Source organism: Jaculus jaculus, chromosome 6, assembly GCF_020740685.1.
Source record: "Jaculus jaculus isolate mJacJac1 chromosome 6, mJacJac1.mat.Y.cur, whole genome shotgun sequence".
Classification (NCBI taxonomy): Eukaryota; Metazoa; Chordata; class Mammalia; order Rodentia; family Dipodidae; genus Jaculus; species Jaculus jaculus.
The window spans coordinates 72,498,274-72,517,923 of record NC_059107.1 but is presented as its reverse complement, the minus strand read 5'-3'; the positions used below and the strand labels follow the sequence as shown (position 1 = coordinate 72,517,923).

Sequence of the window (19,650 nt, the reverse complement as noted above, 5' to 3'; positions counted from 1 at the left end):
TCAAACTCACAGCGATCCTCCTCTCCTACCTTTGCCTTCCAAGTGCTGGGATTAAAAGCATGTGACACTTTATCCACCCCAGATTTTTATTTACACACACACACACACACACACACACATTTTTTTTTTTTTTACGCTTTTTGATGTAGGGTCTCACTCTAGCTCAGGTTGACTTGGAATTAACTATGTAGTTTCAGGGTGGCCTAGAACTCATGGCGATCCTCCTACCTCTGCCTCCCAAGTGCTGGGATTAAAGGCATGTGCCAGCACGCCTGGCCCAAATTCATTTTTGAGCACTGGCTACATGCCAAAGATCTATACTTAAGGACTGACTCGTTTACTCTTCATAAAACTTTATGATTTGAATACCACTATACAGCTGAGAAAATAAAATTCAAACAGGAAGTTTTCTTACAGAACTAGTATGTTTCTTAGGGCCTCTTACACATTATGTTATTCCACCTTTATGAATAATGCTGCTTGTTTATTGTAATACAAAGCCTCAACCAAGATAAAGATTTGAAGAAACATCAAAGCAACAATGACATGTGGAAAGCAAGGAGCTCTGAGGATTGCCTGTCTTTGAGCTTTATAACTGATGCTTCACTTACAGGGATTTGCTCCATCAGCCACTATTAACATGCGGAGGGAAGACAGGTTGACATCTCTCTGATCTCTGTGTGCTACCAGTGCCCAGTGCATGTCTCTCGACTTCACACATGCCACTTTTGCTAGAAAGAAAAACAGAGGTTATCACATGTCACTTTCAGACTATCTGATATTGAAAATGACAGGTAAGTGTGATTCATGGGGGGGATGATGAATCATCTCTGTCACCAAAGCACCCATGGGTCCCTTGGGAGACCAACCTTTGTACTGGCAGACCTTCTGGATCCAGGAGAGGGGGTTTACCTTCATCAGCGAGTACGGGATGCTGATGACGTGCATCATGTTCATGACACTCTGCAATCAATGGATGAACAAAAGACGTGAGCAGAGATGGCTGTTCTGAGGCCAGGGATAGATATATATACATATATACATATATATATATACACATACATATACATATATGGAAGCACATGAGCTTCATGGGCAATCAAGGAAACTAACTCAAGAGGAAAAGTAGATAGCTTGATACTATCGGTGTGTATCTTGGTACAATTTTTTTTATAATAAAGTGACTTCTCAGAAGTTATCCTCTCTACTTGTCCTCATTCTCTTCAGCTACTTCTGATAGGGTCAAAGAATTTAAGCCCTAGTACTTTTCTCTGATTTATTTATATTTTAAATTTAATTATTAGAGACAGAAAAGGGGGGGAGAGAGAAAGAATGGGTGCACCAGGGCCTCAAGCCACTGCAAACAAACTCCAGATGCATGTGCCACCTTTGGCATCTGGCTTACATGGGACCTGGAGAATCGAACCTTGGTCCTTAGGCTTTGCAGGTAAGTGCCTTAACTGCTAAACCATCTCTCCAGCCTCCCCTAATACATTTATTTTTATTTATTTATTTGAGAGTGACAGACGAGAAAGAGGTAGAGAGACAAAGAGAGAATGGGTGCACCAGGGCCTCCAGCCACTACAAATGAACTACAGATGCATGTGCCACCTTGTGCATCTGGCTTATGTGGGAACTGGGGAATCAAGCCTTGAACCAGGGTCCTTAGGCTTCACAAGCAAGCACTTAACTGCTAAGCCATCTCTCCAGCCCTTTAAATTTTTTTCTAATACTTTTCTAAATACTACCTTTCACTCAGAGCATGTCAACAGGCATATTTCAAAAGAGGATAAGTTATTGGCCAAAGAGAGAAATGAAAACCAAAGTCATGATGACATATCATCTCATCCCAGCTAGCACGGCTATCATCAATAAGGAAAACAAAGTAAATTCTGGTAGGATGAAGGTAAGGGGAAATCTCATCCAATATTGGTGGGAATATACATTAGTATAGCAAAAATGGAAAAATATCTGGAGACTGCTCAAATCAAACAAACTACTATGTGATCCAGAGTACAACACTTTTTTTTATAGAATATTCCCTTCATTTTAATTAGTTATGTACAGAGTGTATGGGTACCACTTTTAAGTATATACACACAGGAACATAAATCAGTATGTTAAAGAGATTTTAACATTTAACATACTCAATTACTCACTACAGCAATATATGTAACAGCCAAGATATGGAATCAGCCTAGATGTCCACTGATGAATTAATGAACAAAGAAGATTATAACACACATTTAATGAAATATTATTCAGACATCAAAATAATGACATCCTGTCATTTGTTGCACCATGAATGAACTAGAGAATATAATGTTAAGTGAAATAAGTCAGGCACAATAAAACAATACTATATGTTCTCAATTATATGTGGGGGCTAAAATACTGACCTCAAAGAAGTAGAATATAGGGTAGTGTTATTAGGGCCTGGGAAGGGTTTAGGAAGGGAGGAGAAGGGAGTGGTTGGGCAGCAGAGGTAGGGAGATTGTCATGAGTTTGAGGCCACCCTGAGACTACATAGTGGATTCTAGCTCCGCCTGGAATAGAGTGAGACCCTACCTCAAAAAACCAAAAAAATAAAAAATTTAAAAAAATTGAGAAGACCAATGTACACACCCCCAGGAATGTGGCCAGGACGGAACTATGCAAACCCAGTTCACCTGGCTCCTTGCCACTCAATGCTTAGGAGAGGGAACTTAGAGCATGCTAAGTCTGAGGCAGAAAGTGCTCATCATCTATGTGGTCAGACAACTACCTGGCATTAGAAGGTGGCAAGAAATGAGACTCATAGCCGGGCATGGTGGCACACGCCTTTAATCCCAGCACTTGGGAGGCAGGGGTAGAAGGATCGCCGTGAGTTCGAGGCCACCCTGAGATACTATAGTGAATTCCAGGTCAGCCTGGGCTAGAGTGGACCCTACCTTGAAAAACCAAAAAAAAAAAAAAAAAAAAAAAAAAAAAAAGAAATGAGACTCACAAACTGCCAACTGCTAAGACAATGGCAAGCAAGGTGATACTGTCAAAAAAGGAGGTACTTGCACAGAGAGGGTGATGCTATCACAGAGGGACAGCAGGCAGGATCACAGATGGTACAGTATAATGAGAATGGTAGCATATCCTACAATTGGTTGTAGCTAATAATAATAGTCTCTATTCTTCAGGATCTGATGCTGGTGGGCTATATGCTTGGTAAAGATGAAGCCATATAACTGACATGCCAACCACATCAGATATTCCTATTTGGCGCTTGTCAACAAATGACTCTTGTTAGGGCTGTGGTGCCTGTAATACTAGCTACTAGGAAGGGTGGAGCAATAGGATTGTAAGATCAAGGCCAATCTGGGCATTAGTGAGACCATCTCTCAAAGCAAGTTAAAAGGCTTGAGATGTAGCTCAGTGCTAGAATGCCTAGTTTATATTAAGACCTGAGTTGACTTCCCAGTGTTGAAGAGCTAAGTTTTTTGCACACATGGATATGACATTCATTGGAATCACACCTAGAACAGGGGATGGATCCACAAACTCAGTTTTCAAGTATTCTAACTCCAAACTCATTTACACCAGCATGTACCAGTGTGCCAGCAATGCAAAGTTTATTTCTGCATGTCAGCACCTAATAGCATCCTGATAATTAGAAATGAACACTACTGGGTACAGAAGCCAGTGGAGCTTCAAACAATTCTTCTACAACATACTTGTATCATGAGATTCCAAGCACATGTTTTTGAAGTGCCAAGAATACCTTAAATAAGTAAGGTCATTTGTCCACTAAAGTGCCCACAGCTAGCATTTTGCAAGTGGCACTAACAATGAGACAAATGTCTCTTTATAATGAATGCTAAAGTTTCATCTTCAAGGGAGTCTGTGAAATCCTTTTACCCTTGTAGAATAATGGAATAGCAGATACCTTGACTCTTGAAAACAAAATAGTAAGAACATTCTAGGCAAATAAGCTGCATGAGAAAGTGACTCAAACACAGACATGGTACTGATAACATAAGCATGAAATCTTGAAAGCCCAAAGGGGAAGATGTGGCTCTTAAGAACATTACACTTGTAGCTATGACTCAAAACTTGGGTCTAACACTCAATAAAGAAAGTAACTGCTGAGGCCAACTGGCTTTCTGTGTTGTAAACAGGCAAAGTGGACAATACAGGACTTCCAACATGATTATTTTTGTGTAACATGGGTAACTTGCCTAAGCTGGCTCATAAACAAATCATAGTCTGAGTACAGACACAGGGCACACCCATGTCATCAACATACCCAATAAGGCAAGAAGCAGGGGAGGCACTTACAGTCAGGATGCCATGCCAGAGTCCCACATCCTTCTTGAAGTCTAGAACATTCACAATGGTTTCAGCTGTATGAGAGAAAGTCACAAAAGTTTTACTTATGACAGTAGCATGGATGAAATTATAAGAAAAAAAAAAAAAAACATTGCCCCAGGGAGTCATTGTGTATACTGGAAAAACAGCACTTTACTCTGTCTTGATAAAAGTTCTACAGCCTTTCATCAGACCAATGAAAAGTGCTACCAGGCCTAAAGTATGTTTCCAGAACAATATTCAGACAGATAAATAGTAATAACTAATAATAATAATAAAGTAATAATCACATCATCACTGAAAAACAGTAAAACTGTTTTCCACTGGTAACACTGGATGTGGTAGCATTTGCCAATGATCCCAGCATGTGGGAGGCTACCATAGAGGAGGGTCACAAGGCCAGGCTAAGAGTTATACCAAGTTTAAAGCCAGCCTAGGTACATAGTGAGACCCTCAAAATAACAAAACAAACAAATGGCTGGGGAAATTGCTCAGTGGCCGCTTGTAAAACCTGTAGGCCCTATTTCAAATTCCCAGTACTTACTCAAAGCCAGATCCACAAATTGGCCCATGTATCTGGAATTAATCTGCAGTGGCAGCAAGCCCCATGGTGTACTCATTCATATACTTATTCTCTCTCATTTTCTCTTTCTCTCTCCCTCACTCTCTCCCTCATTCCCTCTCCAGTAAATAAATAAAATATTTTTAAAAAGCAAACAAAAAACCAAAGCCACCTGATTTCCTCTCTTTTATATTTAGGTTCTCCCTCCCTTCTATTTTCTTGTGAAGAAATGCCTTTTCATTTCCCTCACATGGTTTCTTATGACTGAGCAGCATGCCTTGTATAGAAAGAGGGTCAGCCAGTTTTAGGAAACATATAGGTTTGTATAGCTCCATCAGACAGCTCCAAAGGTGTGAGTGGGACAATAAAGGAGAACGGTCTTAGAAAGACAAGGACAGAAGAAAGTTCAAGAACTATCAGGTGTGGTCTTCAAAATGGAGAACAAAGAAAATGTTGAAAGGTTGAAAACAATTACTATCCCAGACTGAAGTAACAAAGATAAAAAGCCTGGCAGTAATGACTCCAAACTTCATTTGAAGTTTTCTTGTCAACGCAGGTGAATGAGAGCTTCAGCTGCCTACACACAGGCTCCATGGCCAACCTTCAGTGCCCCGAGTATTTAGCAACACCATGTCCTCCACTCTCCTCATTACTACTTACAATGCTCACTAAGGGCTCAGCATCCAACTTCCTGCTCTCCTTTCAGAAACTAAAATATGGACATGCACTAAGAAAATATCCTAGACTCCTTTTTACAAAGGAATTGAAAATATTTATATTTGCTTGATACCTACAGGATAATAGCCCTGGACCTTAAAAGTATGATGGCCAGGACATAGGTAACAAGGTTTGACAAAAAGGGAACTGCTGACTAGAGGCTACATCTCCAATTAGGACCATGGAACGGACATGCCCAGGAGAGGAACTGTTCTTAAAAAGTGCAGGGTAGGAAAATCAAGGGAACAACAGGAGAAAGGAAAGTATCTCATTCTGGATAGACAGGGAGCACTACTACCTTCTCCAGAAAGAGAAGCTAGTGTGGGATGTGTACTATAGCCATGGTGTAGACAAAAATCTGGGACACCAAGCTAGGGATTCTTCAAGGGATCTGCTTTAGCCCTTCCTTCTCTGTGCTTATGCACAGCTGTTACCATGGTTATTGCCCAATCTCTGGTTCCCATAGTCATTCCATTCAGAAGAAAACACACCAGTTAAACCAACTAGCCTCCACCATGGCAACCAATGTTTGCAGAGCTTAGAAACTCTACCCTCAGAGCTTCTCATCTAATATCAAAGACTGTAGTAAAATATGAAACTTTAAAAAAAATGAATCTAGGTCTAGAGAGTTGGCTTACTGGTTAAGGTACTTGCTGCAAAGCCAAAGGACCCAGGTTCAATTTCCTAGAACCCATATAAACCAGATGCATAAGGTGGCATATGCATCTGGAGTTCATTTGCAGCAACTGAAGGCTCTATTATGGCTATCCATTCCCCTTATTTCTCTCTCTCTCTCCTTCCTTGTTTCTCTCTCTCAAGTAAAGTAAATAAAATAAAAGTTTTTTCAAAAGCTTCTAAAGAGATGATCTATATTCATATGCAGGGAGGGATCAACTGTTAGAGATTGAATGAGAACCTCCAAATCAATATAGTGAAGCCCTAACTCCTCTATAAGAATGGGCCTTCAAGGAGGTAATATTAGATGAAGACAATAAGGTGGGGCTCTTATTGGCATCCTTATAAGAAAAAATGAGAAATTGTTCTCCCAGGTAGGGAGCATGCCACAAGGACAAAGCAAGGAGGTGCCATGTAGAAGCCTAGAAGAGAGACTTCACCAGGAACCATGTCTGCCAGCACTGTGACCTGGAACTTTGGGCCAAAGCCCTATGCCTGTTGGGTAAGCCAGTCAGAACTAATGCACTAACTCAACAATTCCGTCAGTTCAAAGTGAATGGAGTTGTGCACATAACACTACCTTGACAGTGACTAGTAGGAAACACACAGTCTGGCACACCATCAGTCATCCCTGATCAACAGGGCATCTCCCAGACCCACATCCTCAGGAGTCTCAATGACACCCATACCTTCTGTATAGCCACAGGCCTGCGTGAGTGCCTGACAGTGCGTGAGCAGTGCGATCCTTGTTACAGTCACTCCAAGCACACTTCCATCCTTACATGTCTTGTACTGGAATGACAAAGAAAACATGGGCAAGTAGTTTGGGGTGACAAAGCCTTGGTTCCCATTCAATAGCATTTCTAGTTATTTTGGAAACCACATGTCTATTAATGTCAGAGACTGATTAGTTGCTGGTGTAATGATAAATTCATGTCTATTCTTCTTCCAGCACACATATAAGACCAAGAGTATGATGTTTTATTTCATTTATCAACTTAATAGGATTTACAATCACCATGAAAAGGATTTTTCTGGACTAGGTTAATTGACATGGGAAGACCCACCCTAAATATGAGGTAGCATTCCATGTCTGGGATGGATTTTACGAAAAAGAGGAAGCAAGCTAGGTACCAGCATTCATCTCTCTCTACTTCATGACTGTGGACTAAATGTGATCAGCTGCTTCATGCTCCTGCAGTGATGCCTTCCATGCCATGCCCAACTGTAAGCAGAAATGAACCCTTCCACTTTAAGTTGCTTTTGTCAGGTGTTTTGTCTCAACAATGACAAGGACAGTATCTGGCTCACCTCAATATAAGCCGTGTCATTATTTGCATCTTTGATGTGTGGAAACCAGTCTCGAGGAGGTTTAGAGAGGTGTTTTGACTCTGTGACAAACCATAGCAGCTTTGGCCAACCTTGGAAAAAAACGAAAAATTCTATTTAATTCAGGAGGAACCAGAAAATAAGTGTAGAAGTCCTCTTTATTCACATGGCATGCTTTCAAACGCCACTTTAGAATAGATGGAATATCTGATGTTTCCATGTCATCAAAATGAAGACAGCATCAGCTAAACGAGTGCCTGAGACATCATGAGCTATATCATACCAGCCCACAGGTTATGAGCTGTGTATGTAATCAAAGATATTGACATGAAGAAAGCAGTGTCCTGAAACTGACAGGGCATTCTTCCCAGGTGAAGAGCCAGCCTGTGACACAAGGACCCGAGGGGGAAAGTGAATTCTCAGAGGCTCTGTGGCATACCTTTGAATTGTGGGATCTCTCCTGTTGGGCTTTTTGGTAGACCTTTGTGGCAGGCATCACTTGTCAAGGCAACAGTAACACCACAGCTTCCAAGCAAGAAACCTATCTGCTGGCTCCCTGCATCCTGAAAGAAGATAATCAAGAAAAGAGTTAGGTAGATGGCAAAGGATTTTCTGTGCAAATATGAGGAGTTAGGGAGATAGTAAAATGCTTGCTAGGCCAACAGGAGGATGTGACATGTGCTTGTAATCCCTCAATGGGAAGCTGGAAAAATAATTCTTGGGGCTTACTGGCTAGTTAGTCTAGCCTAACTAGTGAACTCCAGTTTCAGTGAGAGACCTTGTCTCAAAGAATCAAAGTGGAGAGCTACTGAGGAAGATACCCAACATCCACATTTTTGCACACCTCAAATATGTATTCATGTATACACAGAGGCACATATATGCACATGTACAATAAAAAATAATAAAAAGAAACAATGCCTTCTCTTGTCTCTTTCTGAACAGTAACTAATAATACATGATATGAACCTGGGAGTTTGGAAAACTGGGATAAAACCCAGTCCTGCCACCAGTAAACTGTATGGAACTCAGTGTTGTTCCCTGTTCAATGGGTGTGGAAAGAACAGCTTTCTCACATGCTTGCTTTGAAGAATGAACAAGCAGCCTCTATGCAAAGTACTCACTGAAATCCTGCTGTTACGTTATCTTCCAGTTCTAGAAGACCATGATTCTAATGCTTAATTATTGTGGAGATTAGAATGGGCTGATTAAAACACTTTTAAAAATTACTTATTTGTGTGTGTGTGTGTCTGTGTGTGTGTGCACTGGGAACTCTTGCCATTGTAAACAAACACTAGACACATGGCACCACTTCATACATCTAAATTACATGGGTGGCTTGGAAAATGAATGTGAGCCTTAGACTTTGCAAGCATGCACCTTTAACCACAAAACCATCTCACCAGCCCAGAAACATTTCGTACCTATCAAACAAACACCCAATACCTTTTTACAAATATTTAAAGCCTAGACATGTAGATGACATACTTGGTAGGGTACACCAGGCAAAGCCATTTTTACCTAGAAAAATGGGCTAACTTTTCCAACCTGGAGAACATCACATCTCAATGAAGTGACCCACACATACTGAAATGGGCTGTGGACACAGGGCAGCAACTTTGGAGACAGAAAGCCATGGATACCACCAAGTTTCTAGCAATGAATGTAACCTTGCAGCAGACACCCCAGATAGGGCTGTGGCCAGCTGCAGCAGCCACAGATACTGCCTCCCAGTGTGAGTTTTGTCATTTATATCCCTAGATTCTTCCAAGGCAGACATACAAGTAGCAATGAATCAGCTCAGTTCACCTTTTCTCCCAGAAGTCATACCAACTCTGCTACTGTGCAGTTGACAGTAAAACAGAAACCCCAGAGTGGCCAGTATTGCTGATCACAGAATGTCAGAACATAGTGAGAGTCCTGGCTACACCCCAAACTCAGCTCTGTGTGAATTTTTCATAGTAAGCCCATGCACTACTTGGTGAGAAGCAGGGGCCAGGCTTGCTGATTCTATGGTCTGTCCCAGGAAACCACTGGTTAGAGTTCTCACCTGGGTGTAGCTATTGTCTATAAACTGTTTTTAGTTCATGCTTTTCCTAGGGTAGTTTTAAAATCCACAGTAAATTCATCTCCTTATGTGGAATAGCAGTCTACACTTGTTTATTCAACACAGTGGGAGAGAAGGTATGGACCTCAACACGAAAGTCCTCATTTTCAAGATATTCTTGTGGGGCTTTTCACTCTGGCAAGTGAAGTCATGATATGGTTTTGCAGTGTGCCTTGATAACCGCATTAGTAAGCAATGCTGCTCTGCCGCCAAGCTGATGAGGTAGGTTTTAGCTGCAGGAACCTAGCTCATTCTCAAGCCTGTGAATGTCACACTTAGTCAGGAGGCACAAGCCACAGCTATCTCCCAGCAGGAAGTGGCTGGATTCAGTTACCCACAGGTACATGAAGCATCCACATAGACACTTGACAACAAGGTGTGAACTCTGGCCTTGGACATAGAGCCAGGAGCCCACTTTCTCCCACACTTTCTCTTAATATGCATATATGATTTAAGCACTCCCCACTCTGCTGAAACAAATTTATGTACCAACAAAGATGCCTAAAGGCTCCATAAAATAGAGATTTTGAATGCCACATGGGAGCAGAGACAGTGAAGCTGAAGCTGCAGTTAGCCCAAAGTAAGGTCCTCACATGCTCCTCCTATTCCTTTAAGAAGTTCCTACCCAGCATCCACCAGACATCAGCTCTTCAGAAGAATGGAGTTCAGTCACTTCCAGCCCTTACATGGCAACACTAAACACAAATGCTAAAGAGCCAGTCTCACCAGCAGCCTTCCATATTCAACACCCAACACCTTGCTGTAGTAAGATTACAGATGGCTGAGCACACTGCAATAAAGCAAAGGGGAAGCACAGCCTTTCAGAGGCCTCAACACCTCAGGCCATGATGCTGAGGGCAGGATGTCTGGCTCCACACCAGCAGCATTGGCTTCCACAACCCACAAAGACCTTCCCTGGAAAGGTATCTGGGTGGATGAGCAGCCAAGCCAGGGAAAGAGTGGCTGAATCTCTGGATGCTAAATGAGATGAACTGTCCCAGACGTACATCATTTTCCATGTGTCCCCCTCCCTGCCCTCCGCTGCAAATAAACATGTTTTTGGCAGGCAGCCTCTTTCTCAGATACATACTGACACAGCAACATGCTTAGACTTGAGATGGGCCACACTTGTGTTACTAAAACCACCCCATAGCCCTCTGCCTCTAAGAGCAGCAGATTACAACTTCCTCTATCATAACACTTTGTTTCCAGCTCTACATCTGTTGAAGAAAAGCTATACCAAAACTGGATTATCTTTCTCACGACTTCCATAATTTCTTCAAGACAGAAAGAGTTGACTGATTAGGCCATTGTCTTTAAAGTTCTCGTGTTTAGTCTTTAATGGTAGTAACTCTTCATAGTATCACATCAATCAGGAAAGTATGACAATGTCTCTGAACCACTGTCATCCCTTCCAGGCCAAGCCTCAGTCAGAATATATTGACATCTGCATGAGGGATTCCTTTTCTCTTATGAAAAGTCTCCTATGATCTCATTTTGGACTTGTTGTCCTCAAACGACGAGTGTTTATTCAACCTCATCTCCTGTCTACTCAAACGGCTGACTTAGCTGTTAGTTCTCAGCAGGTGGTGTAAGAAAACAGTAAGATGTAGCAGAGAGATGAACCTCAAATGAGGTCATCTCAAACACGTTATTTTACAGAATCAAGACAAAACATACTGCACATAGGTAAGCTCAAGGATGATTATAGTATGCAACAAAGAGGCTACCCAGAGAAATGTTCTTTACCACTAAGACAAATTTATCAAGTAATCTTCTTTTTGAAAAATGTTTTATTAGAGGGCTGGAGAGATGGCTTAGTGGTTAAGCGCTTGCCTGTGAAGCCTAAGGACTCTGGTTCAAGGCTTGATTCCCCAGGACCCACGTAAGCCAGATGCCCAAGGGCACGTATGCATCTGGAGTTCCTTTGCAGTGGTTGAAGCCCTGATGCGTGCCAGTGTTTGGCACACCCTCCTGTTTCTATAGTCCACCTTATGTTGGCCAGGGGGTGATGTCCACTCTCTGCTCATGCCATTGTGGAGCTTCCCCTCGAGCCTATAAGCCAAAATAAACCTCCTTTTCCCACAGGCTTCTCTTGGTTAGGGGATTTCTACCAGCAATGTGAACCTGACTACAACAACCACCCACCATAAAAAGATTATAAATACCATTGCAAGGGGAGGGCAGGTCCTCTGCCACTTGAGAACTTCAGGCTCTGGGTGAGTTTTTCCTCAGCTAGGCCTGCCTGGGTTGGCTCAGCCAGGAGGGACCCTAGCCCTTACATTTCACATGGGTTCTTTATCCTCTCCAGCTTCCTACATGGCAGAAGGTCCTTGAAGTTTCTTTTGTCTTTCCATGTTTATTTCCAGGTCCTTCATTTGTGATCTCTAGCCACATGGGTGCCTTTCCTTAGCTCTATACTTTACTCAATAAATATAATAATTTAATAATTAAAAATATAGAGAAAAGCATCAATAAATACCATGTATCCAACATCAACTATTAGCATAAACAATTATCAATGTTTGGCCAAGCTGGCCTCATTAAGTATCCCTAATATACACACATACAAGGGCACACCCATATGTTCACATAAGTAGCTCAATACACAAGCATACATATTCACATATAAATGGGCACACTCTCACACCCCCAATCATGCATACACTAAAAGCACACAGGAACAAATGCATATTTAAGTACCCACATACATGCACATACACATGGAGTATATGAAAGTGAACATGTCAGCCATGCTATATACATAAAGACACTTCAGCTGGGTGAGGTCCTCAGTGGAACAATCACTCCTCATCCTGGGGCTGTTCAACATCTCCTTAAAGAACTCTTTCTCTCTCCATCTCTGGAGTCCAAGATCCCAGCTGTGCTGGTTTGATTCAGATGTCCCCCATAAACTTAGGTGTTCTGAATGCTAGGTCCCCAGCTGATGGCAATTTGGAAATTAAAGCCTCTTGAAGGTAGTATATTTCTGTGGGTGGGATTATGGGTGTTATAACCAGCTTCTGCTTGCCAGTATTTGGCACATTCTCCATTAGCTATTGTCCACCTGATGCTGGTGAAGAGCTGATGTCCACCCTCTGCTCATGCTATTGTTTTCAACCCTGCCATCACAGAACTTCCTATCGAGTCTACAAGCCAAAATAAATTTTTTTTTCTCCCCACAAGCTGCTCTTGGTTGGGTATTTTCTGCCAGCTATAAGAACTTGACTGTTACACCTACTCTCTGACTTCCTGTCTCAAAATGCCATCCTAACTGTTTATACAAAGTAGTAAATATGTAAGGGACATTACTTCTTTCACAGATTTCATTCAAAAAGATCATTTGGGACCAATCAATCCATCATCAATCAGCCAGACACCCAACCATCCATCCATCCATCACATACCCACTCCATTCAATTCATTCATTTTGCAGGGGCTATCTTCCTATAGTATAAGCTACCCTTGAGTTCTTAGGCAACTCTCTTACTTCAGCCACCCGAGTGCTGGGATCACAGGCATGCTTGACCACACCCAACTTTGGAAATTATAACACAAAATGGATCTTGGAGCAATGGCTTCCAAGGTACAGGACAGAGACCCCGGATGGCAGATAGAACAGCTCAGACAGCAGCACCTCCCTATGGCTGGCTTGCCGTGGCTCATGCCAGCCCAGCAGATCTGTTTCATTCTGCCAGCCTCAGCACATACTGTTCAGTCTTTTATCCTGCCATCCTGGTAGGTTGTCTATAGTTGTTCTTGCTTTGTACCCAGACTCACAAATCAGTGGCAAAGTTTTTGTTCACCAGGGCTATGCCTACTTTGCCAACAGTCAGACAGGGATAGGCTTAGCGACCAACAGAAGATGACAGGCCTTTTTCAGGTCTACAGTCACAACTTAAGTCCCATTGACATGGATACCTGCTGGCACTCTCTCATGCCCCTACCTGTCCCTTCCCTTACCAAACTAAAATAGGATCACCAAATTCTCCTGGTACAACTTCTAGATGTTTCCTTCTCAGCCCCAGGAGTATAGAAAAAAATACATGCACAAAGGGACTGAACAAGTCATTAAATGATTTTTAGGAAGTTCAAAGTGTAGTTTTCAATTGGGCCTTTAATACAGTTCTAGAGGCCATTGAACAAGAAGAAGATAAAAGTAACACTAAGCTTTCATATATTTTATTATCTACAATTATACATGTACTTACTTTTAATTTTACCTGATTTGTGAGATTCTTTCAGTTAAAATCAAGGAAAATTCTCAAAGACAATGAATGGGCTGCTATGTTCTATAAGCACAGTTCTCAAAAGAAGAAATACAGCCAGGTGTGGTGGCACACACCTTTAATCCCAGCACTCGGGAGGCAGAGGGAGGAGGATCACTGTGAGTTCGAGGCCACCCTGAGACTCCATAGTGAATTCCAGGTCAGCCTGGATTAGAGACCCTACCTCGAAGAAAAAAAAAAAAAAGAAAGAAAAAGAAAAAGAAAAAAAAAGAAAGAAAGAAATACAAGTTGTAACAAGTGCAAGAAAGAAAGCTCAGCATCACTATATGGAAACACAAACTAGAATAACACTGAGGGGCTAGGGAGATGGATGAAGGAGTCATGTACTTACTGTATATGCATGAAGAACTGATGAGGGAGTCAAGTACTTACTGTATATGCATGATCCTTGGCACCCACATAAAATCTGGGTGTGATGGTGTGCACCTTGATCCCAGCTCTAGGGAAGTAGATACAAGAGGATCCCAGGTGCTTACTTGCTACCTAGCTACTCTAACTAAGTCAGCCAGCTCCTGCTTCAGTGAGAGATCTTATCTCAAAACTTAAAAGTGGCTGGGCAAACTGGCATATGCCTTTAATTCTAGCACTTGGGAGGCAGAGATAGGAGGATCACCATGAGCTCAAGGTTACTGTGAGACTACATAGAGAATTCCAGGTCAGCCTGGGCTAGCCTCAACAAACCAAAAACAAAAAAAAATAATAATAAGGTAAAGAGAAATTGAGGAAGATACCCAACACTGACCTCTGAACTCCATGTGCATACAAATACATGTGTACCTGCACATATAGACATATGCATGCCACACATTAAAAAAAAAACACAGTGAGGTTACCTTACACCTGTGGCTTTTTATCAAAAGAGTGAACATAACAAGTGATGGCAAGAGTATAGAGAAAAATGAAGCTTGGCATGAGTGTGGAGGAAAGTGAACCCTTGTACACTGTTGGTGGCACTATGCATTATAGCCATTCTGGAAAATGGTATGGAAATTCCTTAAAAATATAGAACCACTATGGATCTAGAACTCCCACTACTAGGGAGATCAAAGAGATTAAAATCAATATGTAAAAGGAATATCTGCAGTTCAATAGTCATTGTAGCATTATTCACAGTGATCAAAATATAGAATTAAGCTAAGTATCCACCAATGGATGAATAGATAATGTTTTTTTCAAGGCAGCATCTTCCTTTGGCACAGGCTGACCTGTACTCTCAGGGTGGCCTCAAACACACAGTAATCCTCCTACCTCTGTCTCCCAAGTGCTAGGATTAAAGGCATGTGCCACCACTCACAGCCAATCTTATACCTTTAATTTATTTTTCTAGATACAGTGCAGGTGCAGAGGGACCAGTAAAGAAACAGTGTTTCTATGCCTCTATTTTCTCAAAGCTTATGTTCTAGATTGGGAGAGGATAGAACAAACACAACATTATGACAAGGGCCAGACATGGTACAGGTGGTAGCTTGTTCCAGGCTAGCCTGGGGCTACAGAGTTAGTGCCAGGTCAGCCTGTGCAAGAGTGAGATGCTATCTGGAAAAAACAAAAAACAAAAACTAAAAGAGAATAGATAGAATACACAGGGGAGTACTGAGATGAGAGATTGCATTTGAGTAGAACCTTTCTGGTTGTTTGTTTTCTGAAACAAGGTCTCATGTATATGTAATACATATATATTTTTTTTGAGGTAGGGTCTCACTCTAGCCCAGGCTGACCTGGAATTCACTATGTAGTCTCAAGGTGGCCTTGAACTCAAGGAGATCCTCCTACCACTGCCTCCTGAGTGCTGGGATTAAAGGCCTGCACCACCATGCCCGGCTCAAGTAGATAAAATTTTAACATTAGAGGAACCATAGTTTCTTTGGAAACTCAGCCTGCGATATGTGTACCATTGTGCTCTATAGCTGGAAAAGTCATCCTACACAGTTTGCTTATTACATACATGCTAAGTAGATCTGGAAAATTTAAGGGTGATGTCCAAGGTCATTCTCCACAGAGCAGTAGCCCCCACACAGCATCATTATGGCAATGACTCCAATTTTTCTACAACTCTAGACCATCATACTGTGCAAGCAAGAGGCCTGTTTATCTCTCATATCCTAGTTTTACCATTCTTTCTCGGAGCTGCTGCAAATTATCTGGCAGACCAACACTCATTGGTGAGCAGTGCCAATTTTAATGATTAAATAAGATATAGGCAGTCATAGGTAAAGCTGGGACTTGATCATATCAAGACAACTGAACAGAAATCCACAGCCAAAACAAGTTAAAGAATTATGTAGTGGGCTAGAAAGATGGCTTAGCAGTTAAAGGGCTTGCCTGCGAAGCCTAAAGATTCAGGTTCAATTACCCAGTACCCATGTAAGCCAGACATACAGGTGGTGCATGTGCTGGAATTCATTTGCAGTGACTGGTGCACCATTCTCTCTCTGCCTCTTTTTCTCTCAAATTAATAAGCCAAATATTGCTTTTATAAAAAAGAATTATGTAGAGGCTATGGAGATGGCTCAGTGGGTGAAGTACTAACATGAGGGCCTGAGTTTGGACCCAAGAAGCCACATAAAAATGGCAGCCAGAGCACCGCACATCTGTAATTCCAATGCTGTGGAGGCAATGACAGAAGAATCCCCAGGACTTGCTAGTTAGCTTGTATAGCCCACTAGTAAGCTCTAGATTTAGTGAGAGACCCAGTGTCCAACAGAAAGTAAGGTGGGGGCCTGGGGAGATGGCTCAGTGGTTGAAGGCCCTTGGTTGCAAAGCCTGCTGGTCTGGGTTCAATTCCCCAGTATCCATGTAAAGAGAGACACAAAAAATACTGCATACATCTGGCATGTTTGCTGTGGCAAGAGATCCCAATGTAGAGAAGATAGATGGCAAGGAACTATTAATCAAAACAGCCAACACTAACCTGTAGTGTGTGTGGGCACCTGTGCACACACACACGAAAGAGAGAGATGAGAGACAGAGACAGAGACTTATCATATACCTGGTTTTCTAGTGCAACAATACCAAGGGACAAGATGATGGTTTATAGACTGAAATTAGACAATTCCATGTTCTGCTACCAAATAAACTTGGACTTCACTTCACATATGCTGCAGGTGAGTTCTACAGGTGAATAACTGCTCCCCTTATGGAAATAACTGATGTAAACCTGTTCAGAGCCTTATGAACACTGAGAAGCTGTCTTCACACCTTGACCCATATGGAGTGGAGATAAAAAGCCATGCACAAAACTACAAAACTGGCTATTGGCATATTCTCACCCCACCACAAAATTTAATATGCCATTTGCATATTCTAAACCAAGTACAACATTCAGTTGCCACTGGGCCTGTTGCTTCCTTTTCTCAGGGTTAATGAGCGATGTGTTCTTTACCTTTCTCGTGAGTGGCACTTCAATGGGGACAGGAACAACTTCAGCCAGTAGGCAACCATAGAAGGCCACCATGAAAGCAGCAGGGTCATTGTTGGGGAACACCAGAGCTACCTAAAAGGATGGGCCAGACATAGAGAAGACTTTCAACATTAGTACACGGACTTTATAAGATAGGATTTACCCTTCCATAGACTGTAGGATGGGAACTCTAAGAGATAGGTATGGAGTACAAGTCTGCAATCCCAGTACTTGGAGGCTAATGCAGGAGGATGACATGTTCAAAGCAACTTGGGCTACATAGCAAAATTCTGTCTCAAATAAAAGGAACGGTAGGGGAGATGGCTCAGCAGTTAAAGGCACTTGCTTGCTAAGCCTGCCAGCCCAGACTCAATTCCTCAGAAGGCTAGACAGGCATTTGTTTGCAGGAGCAAGATAGCAAACACATACACACATGAGCAAGTAAGTTTTTTTAAAAAAGATTTAAACAGGAAGTGGCTCAGGAATTAATGAGGCATCCAATTTCTCTATGCACCTACTTCCTTCTATGTCTTGATAAACACTATCCTGCTTAATGTGAAACAATGCTCCACTGTGGCTCCTGTTTGCAATTCCCTCATGATCTGCCATGGGCTGTTGAACCATGTGAAAATTGCTACTTAAGTAAATTGCCCAGCTTTTAATTGTAATGTTTTTGGTTGTTGAGATACAGGAATTTTGTATATGATCTGGATAACTGTTTTCAAATATAAGATTAACAACATTCTTACCCACTATCATGTATTAAAGGTTTTAATTTTGATGAAGTCCAATTTATTTACTTTTTTTTCTTTTGCTGCCTGTATTTTTAGTTCTAAGAAACCATTGCCAAACAGTCTGATAAAGATTTTACTCTGTTTACTTCCAAGTGTAGTATCATTCACCTCTTACATATGAGTGTTTGGTTCACTTTGAATTTTCTTTCTTTTCTCTCTCTATCTCCTTTCCTTCTCTTTTCTTTCCCACTTTGCTTTTTTCTCCCTTCTCTCTCCATCAACTTCCTTCTCTCTATGTCTTCCTTCCCTTTTTTGGTAACTGGTATTCCTTAAGGCTCCAGCTTCCTTCTCTTGCATATGGAAATCCCATGTTCCCAGTCTTCATTACTGTGGAAACTGCCTGTTCCCATGAAATATCTTGACACCTGTTGGAAGTCATCTGACTGAATCTAGGGATGGATTGTGAGCCTCTAAATTCTATTCCACAAGTCTGTATATGTCTGATTATGCCAGTGCCACATTGTTGTTATTTTGTGATTATAGTTTCAGCAAATTTCCCTCTCCCCTCTACTTCTCTCTCCCTATCGTCTTTCATCTTCTCCTTCCCTCCCTACTTTGCAGTGTTAGGCATGAACCCCAGGGACTTATAATTGCTAAGCTAGCACTCTACCACTATGGAGCTATAGTTCCAGCCCTATGTCTTAACAAAATCAAAGCTTAAATTCGTGTTGCATTTTGGTCCTCAAAATGATACTTTCATTTACTAGGGTCTTTGGGATAAGCAAAGATAGATCTACTCTAAAGTCATAGAAACCTGAAGAAAAAAATAGTACACTGGAAGCCAACAAAAATGGGGTTTACACTTGAAAAAAAAATGATCATTCTGCTGTAACATAAAAGTGGATACATTATCCAATCATCAGTTGATGGACGTCTAGGCTGACTGTTATGTCTGCTGGTGTCTGGCTAAATGTATATGCTATGCTCACCAAACTATCCAGTAAACACTTCTCTTAATGTTCACACCCATATATTAATATGCTCACTTTTGTTTAGAGAACCTTCTTTTTTCAGATGGCAGTGACCTTGGGATGACCCAGAAGTCGCCATGGTGCTAAGAAGTGACAGAGGAGTGCTAAGCACTGAAATATCTCTATCACACCTTCCAAGGCTAAGGGTCCAACTGTGGAAGAGGTGGCAGAAAGAATGTAAGGGCCAAGAAAGGGTAGGACTCCTTACAATGTGCTCCTCCAGACACAAAATGACCTGGATATCCATGACCTCACAGTGCCTGACACTACCTACACAAGACCATCATAATAGGACATCAAAATAAAAGACAGACTGATTGAAAGGGATATGGGATATGATAGAGAGTGGAGTTTCAAAGGGGAAAGTGTGGGGGGGGGAGGAGAGAATTACCAAGGGATATCATTTACAATTATGGAAGTTGTCAATTTAAAAAAGTAGATACAGAAACATATGTATTATGTAGCTTACCT

The 19,650-nt window shown here is 41.7% G+C and overlaps 1 protein-coding gene across 4 annotated transcripts in view; it reads right to left on the bottom strand.

Moving 5' to 3' along the window:
* The window catches only part of Dip2c (disco interacting protein 2 homolog C), a 470,240-nt gene that overhangs the window by 109,611 nt on the left and 340,979 nt on the right, over nt 1-19,650 (bottom strand). For all 4 annotated transcript variants that reach the window (XM_045151604.1, XM_045151605.1, XM_045151606.1 and 1 more), the window contains 7 exons: nt 17,397-17,507; nt 8,061-8,184; nt 7,604-7,713; nt 6,982-7,084; nt 4,309-4,373; nt 870-963; nt 612-731 (listed from right to left, as the gene is read on the bottom strand). In XM_045151604.1, coding sequence (XP_045007539.1) covers nt 612-731; nt 870-963; nt 4,309-4,373; nt 6,982-7,084; nt 7,604-7,713; nt 8,061-8,184; nt 17,397-17,507 — 727 coding nt within the window. The remainder of the gene's footprint in view (nt 1-611; nt 732-869; nt 964-4,308; nt 4,374-6,981; nt 7,085-7,603; nt 7,714-8,060; nt 8,185-17,396; nt 17,508-19,650) is intronic.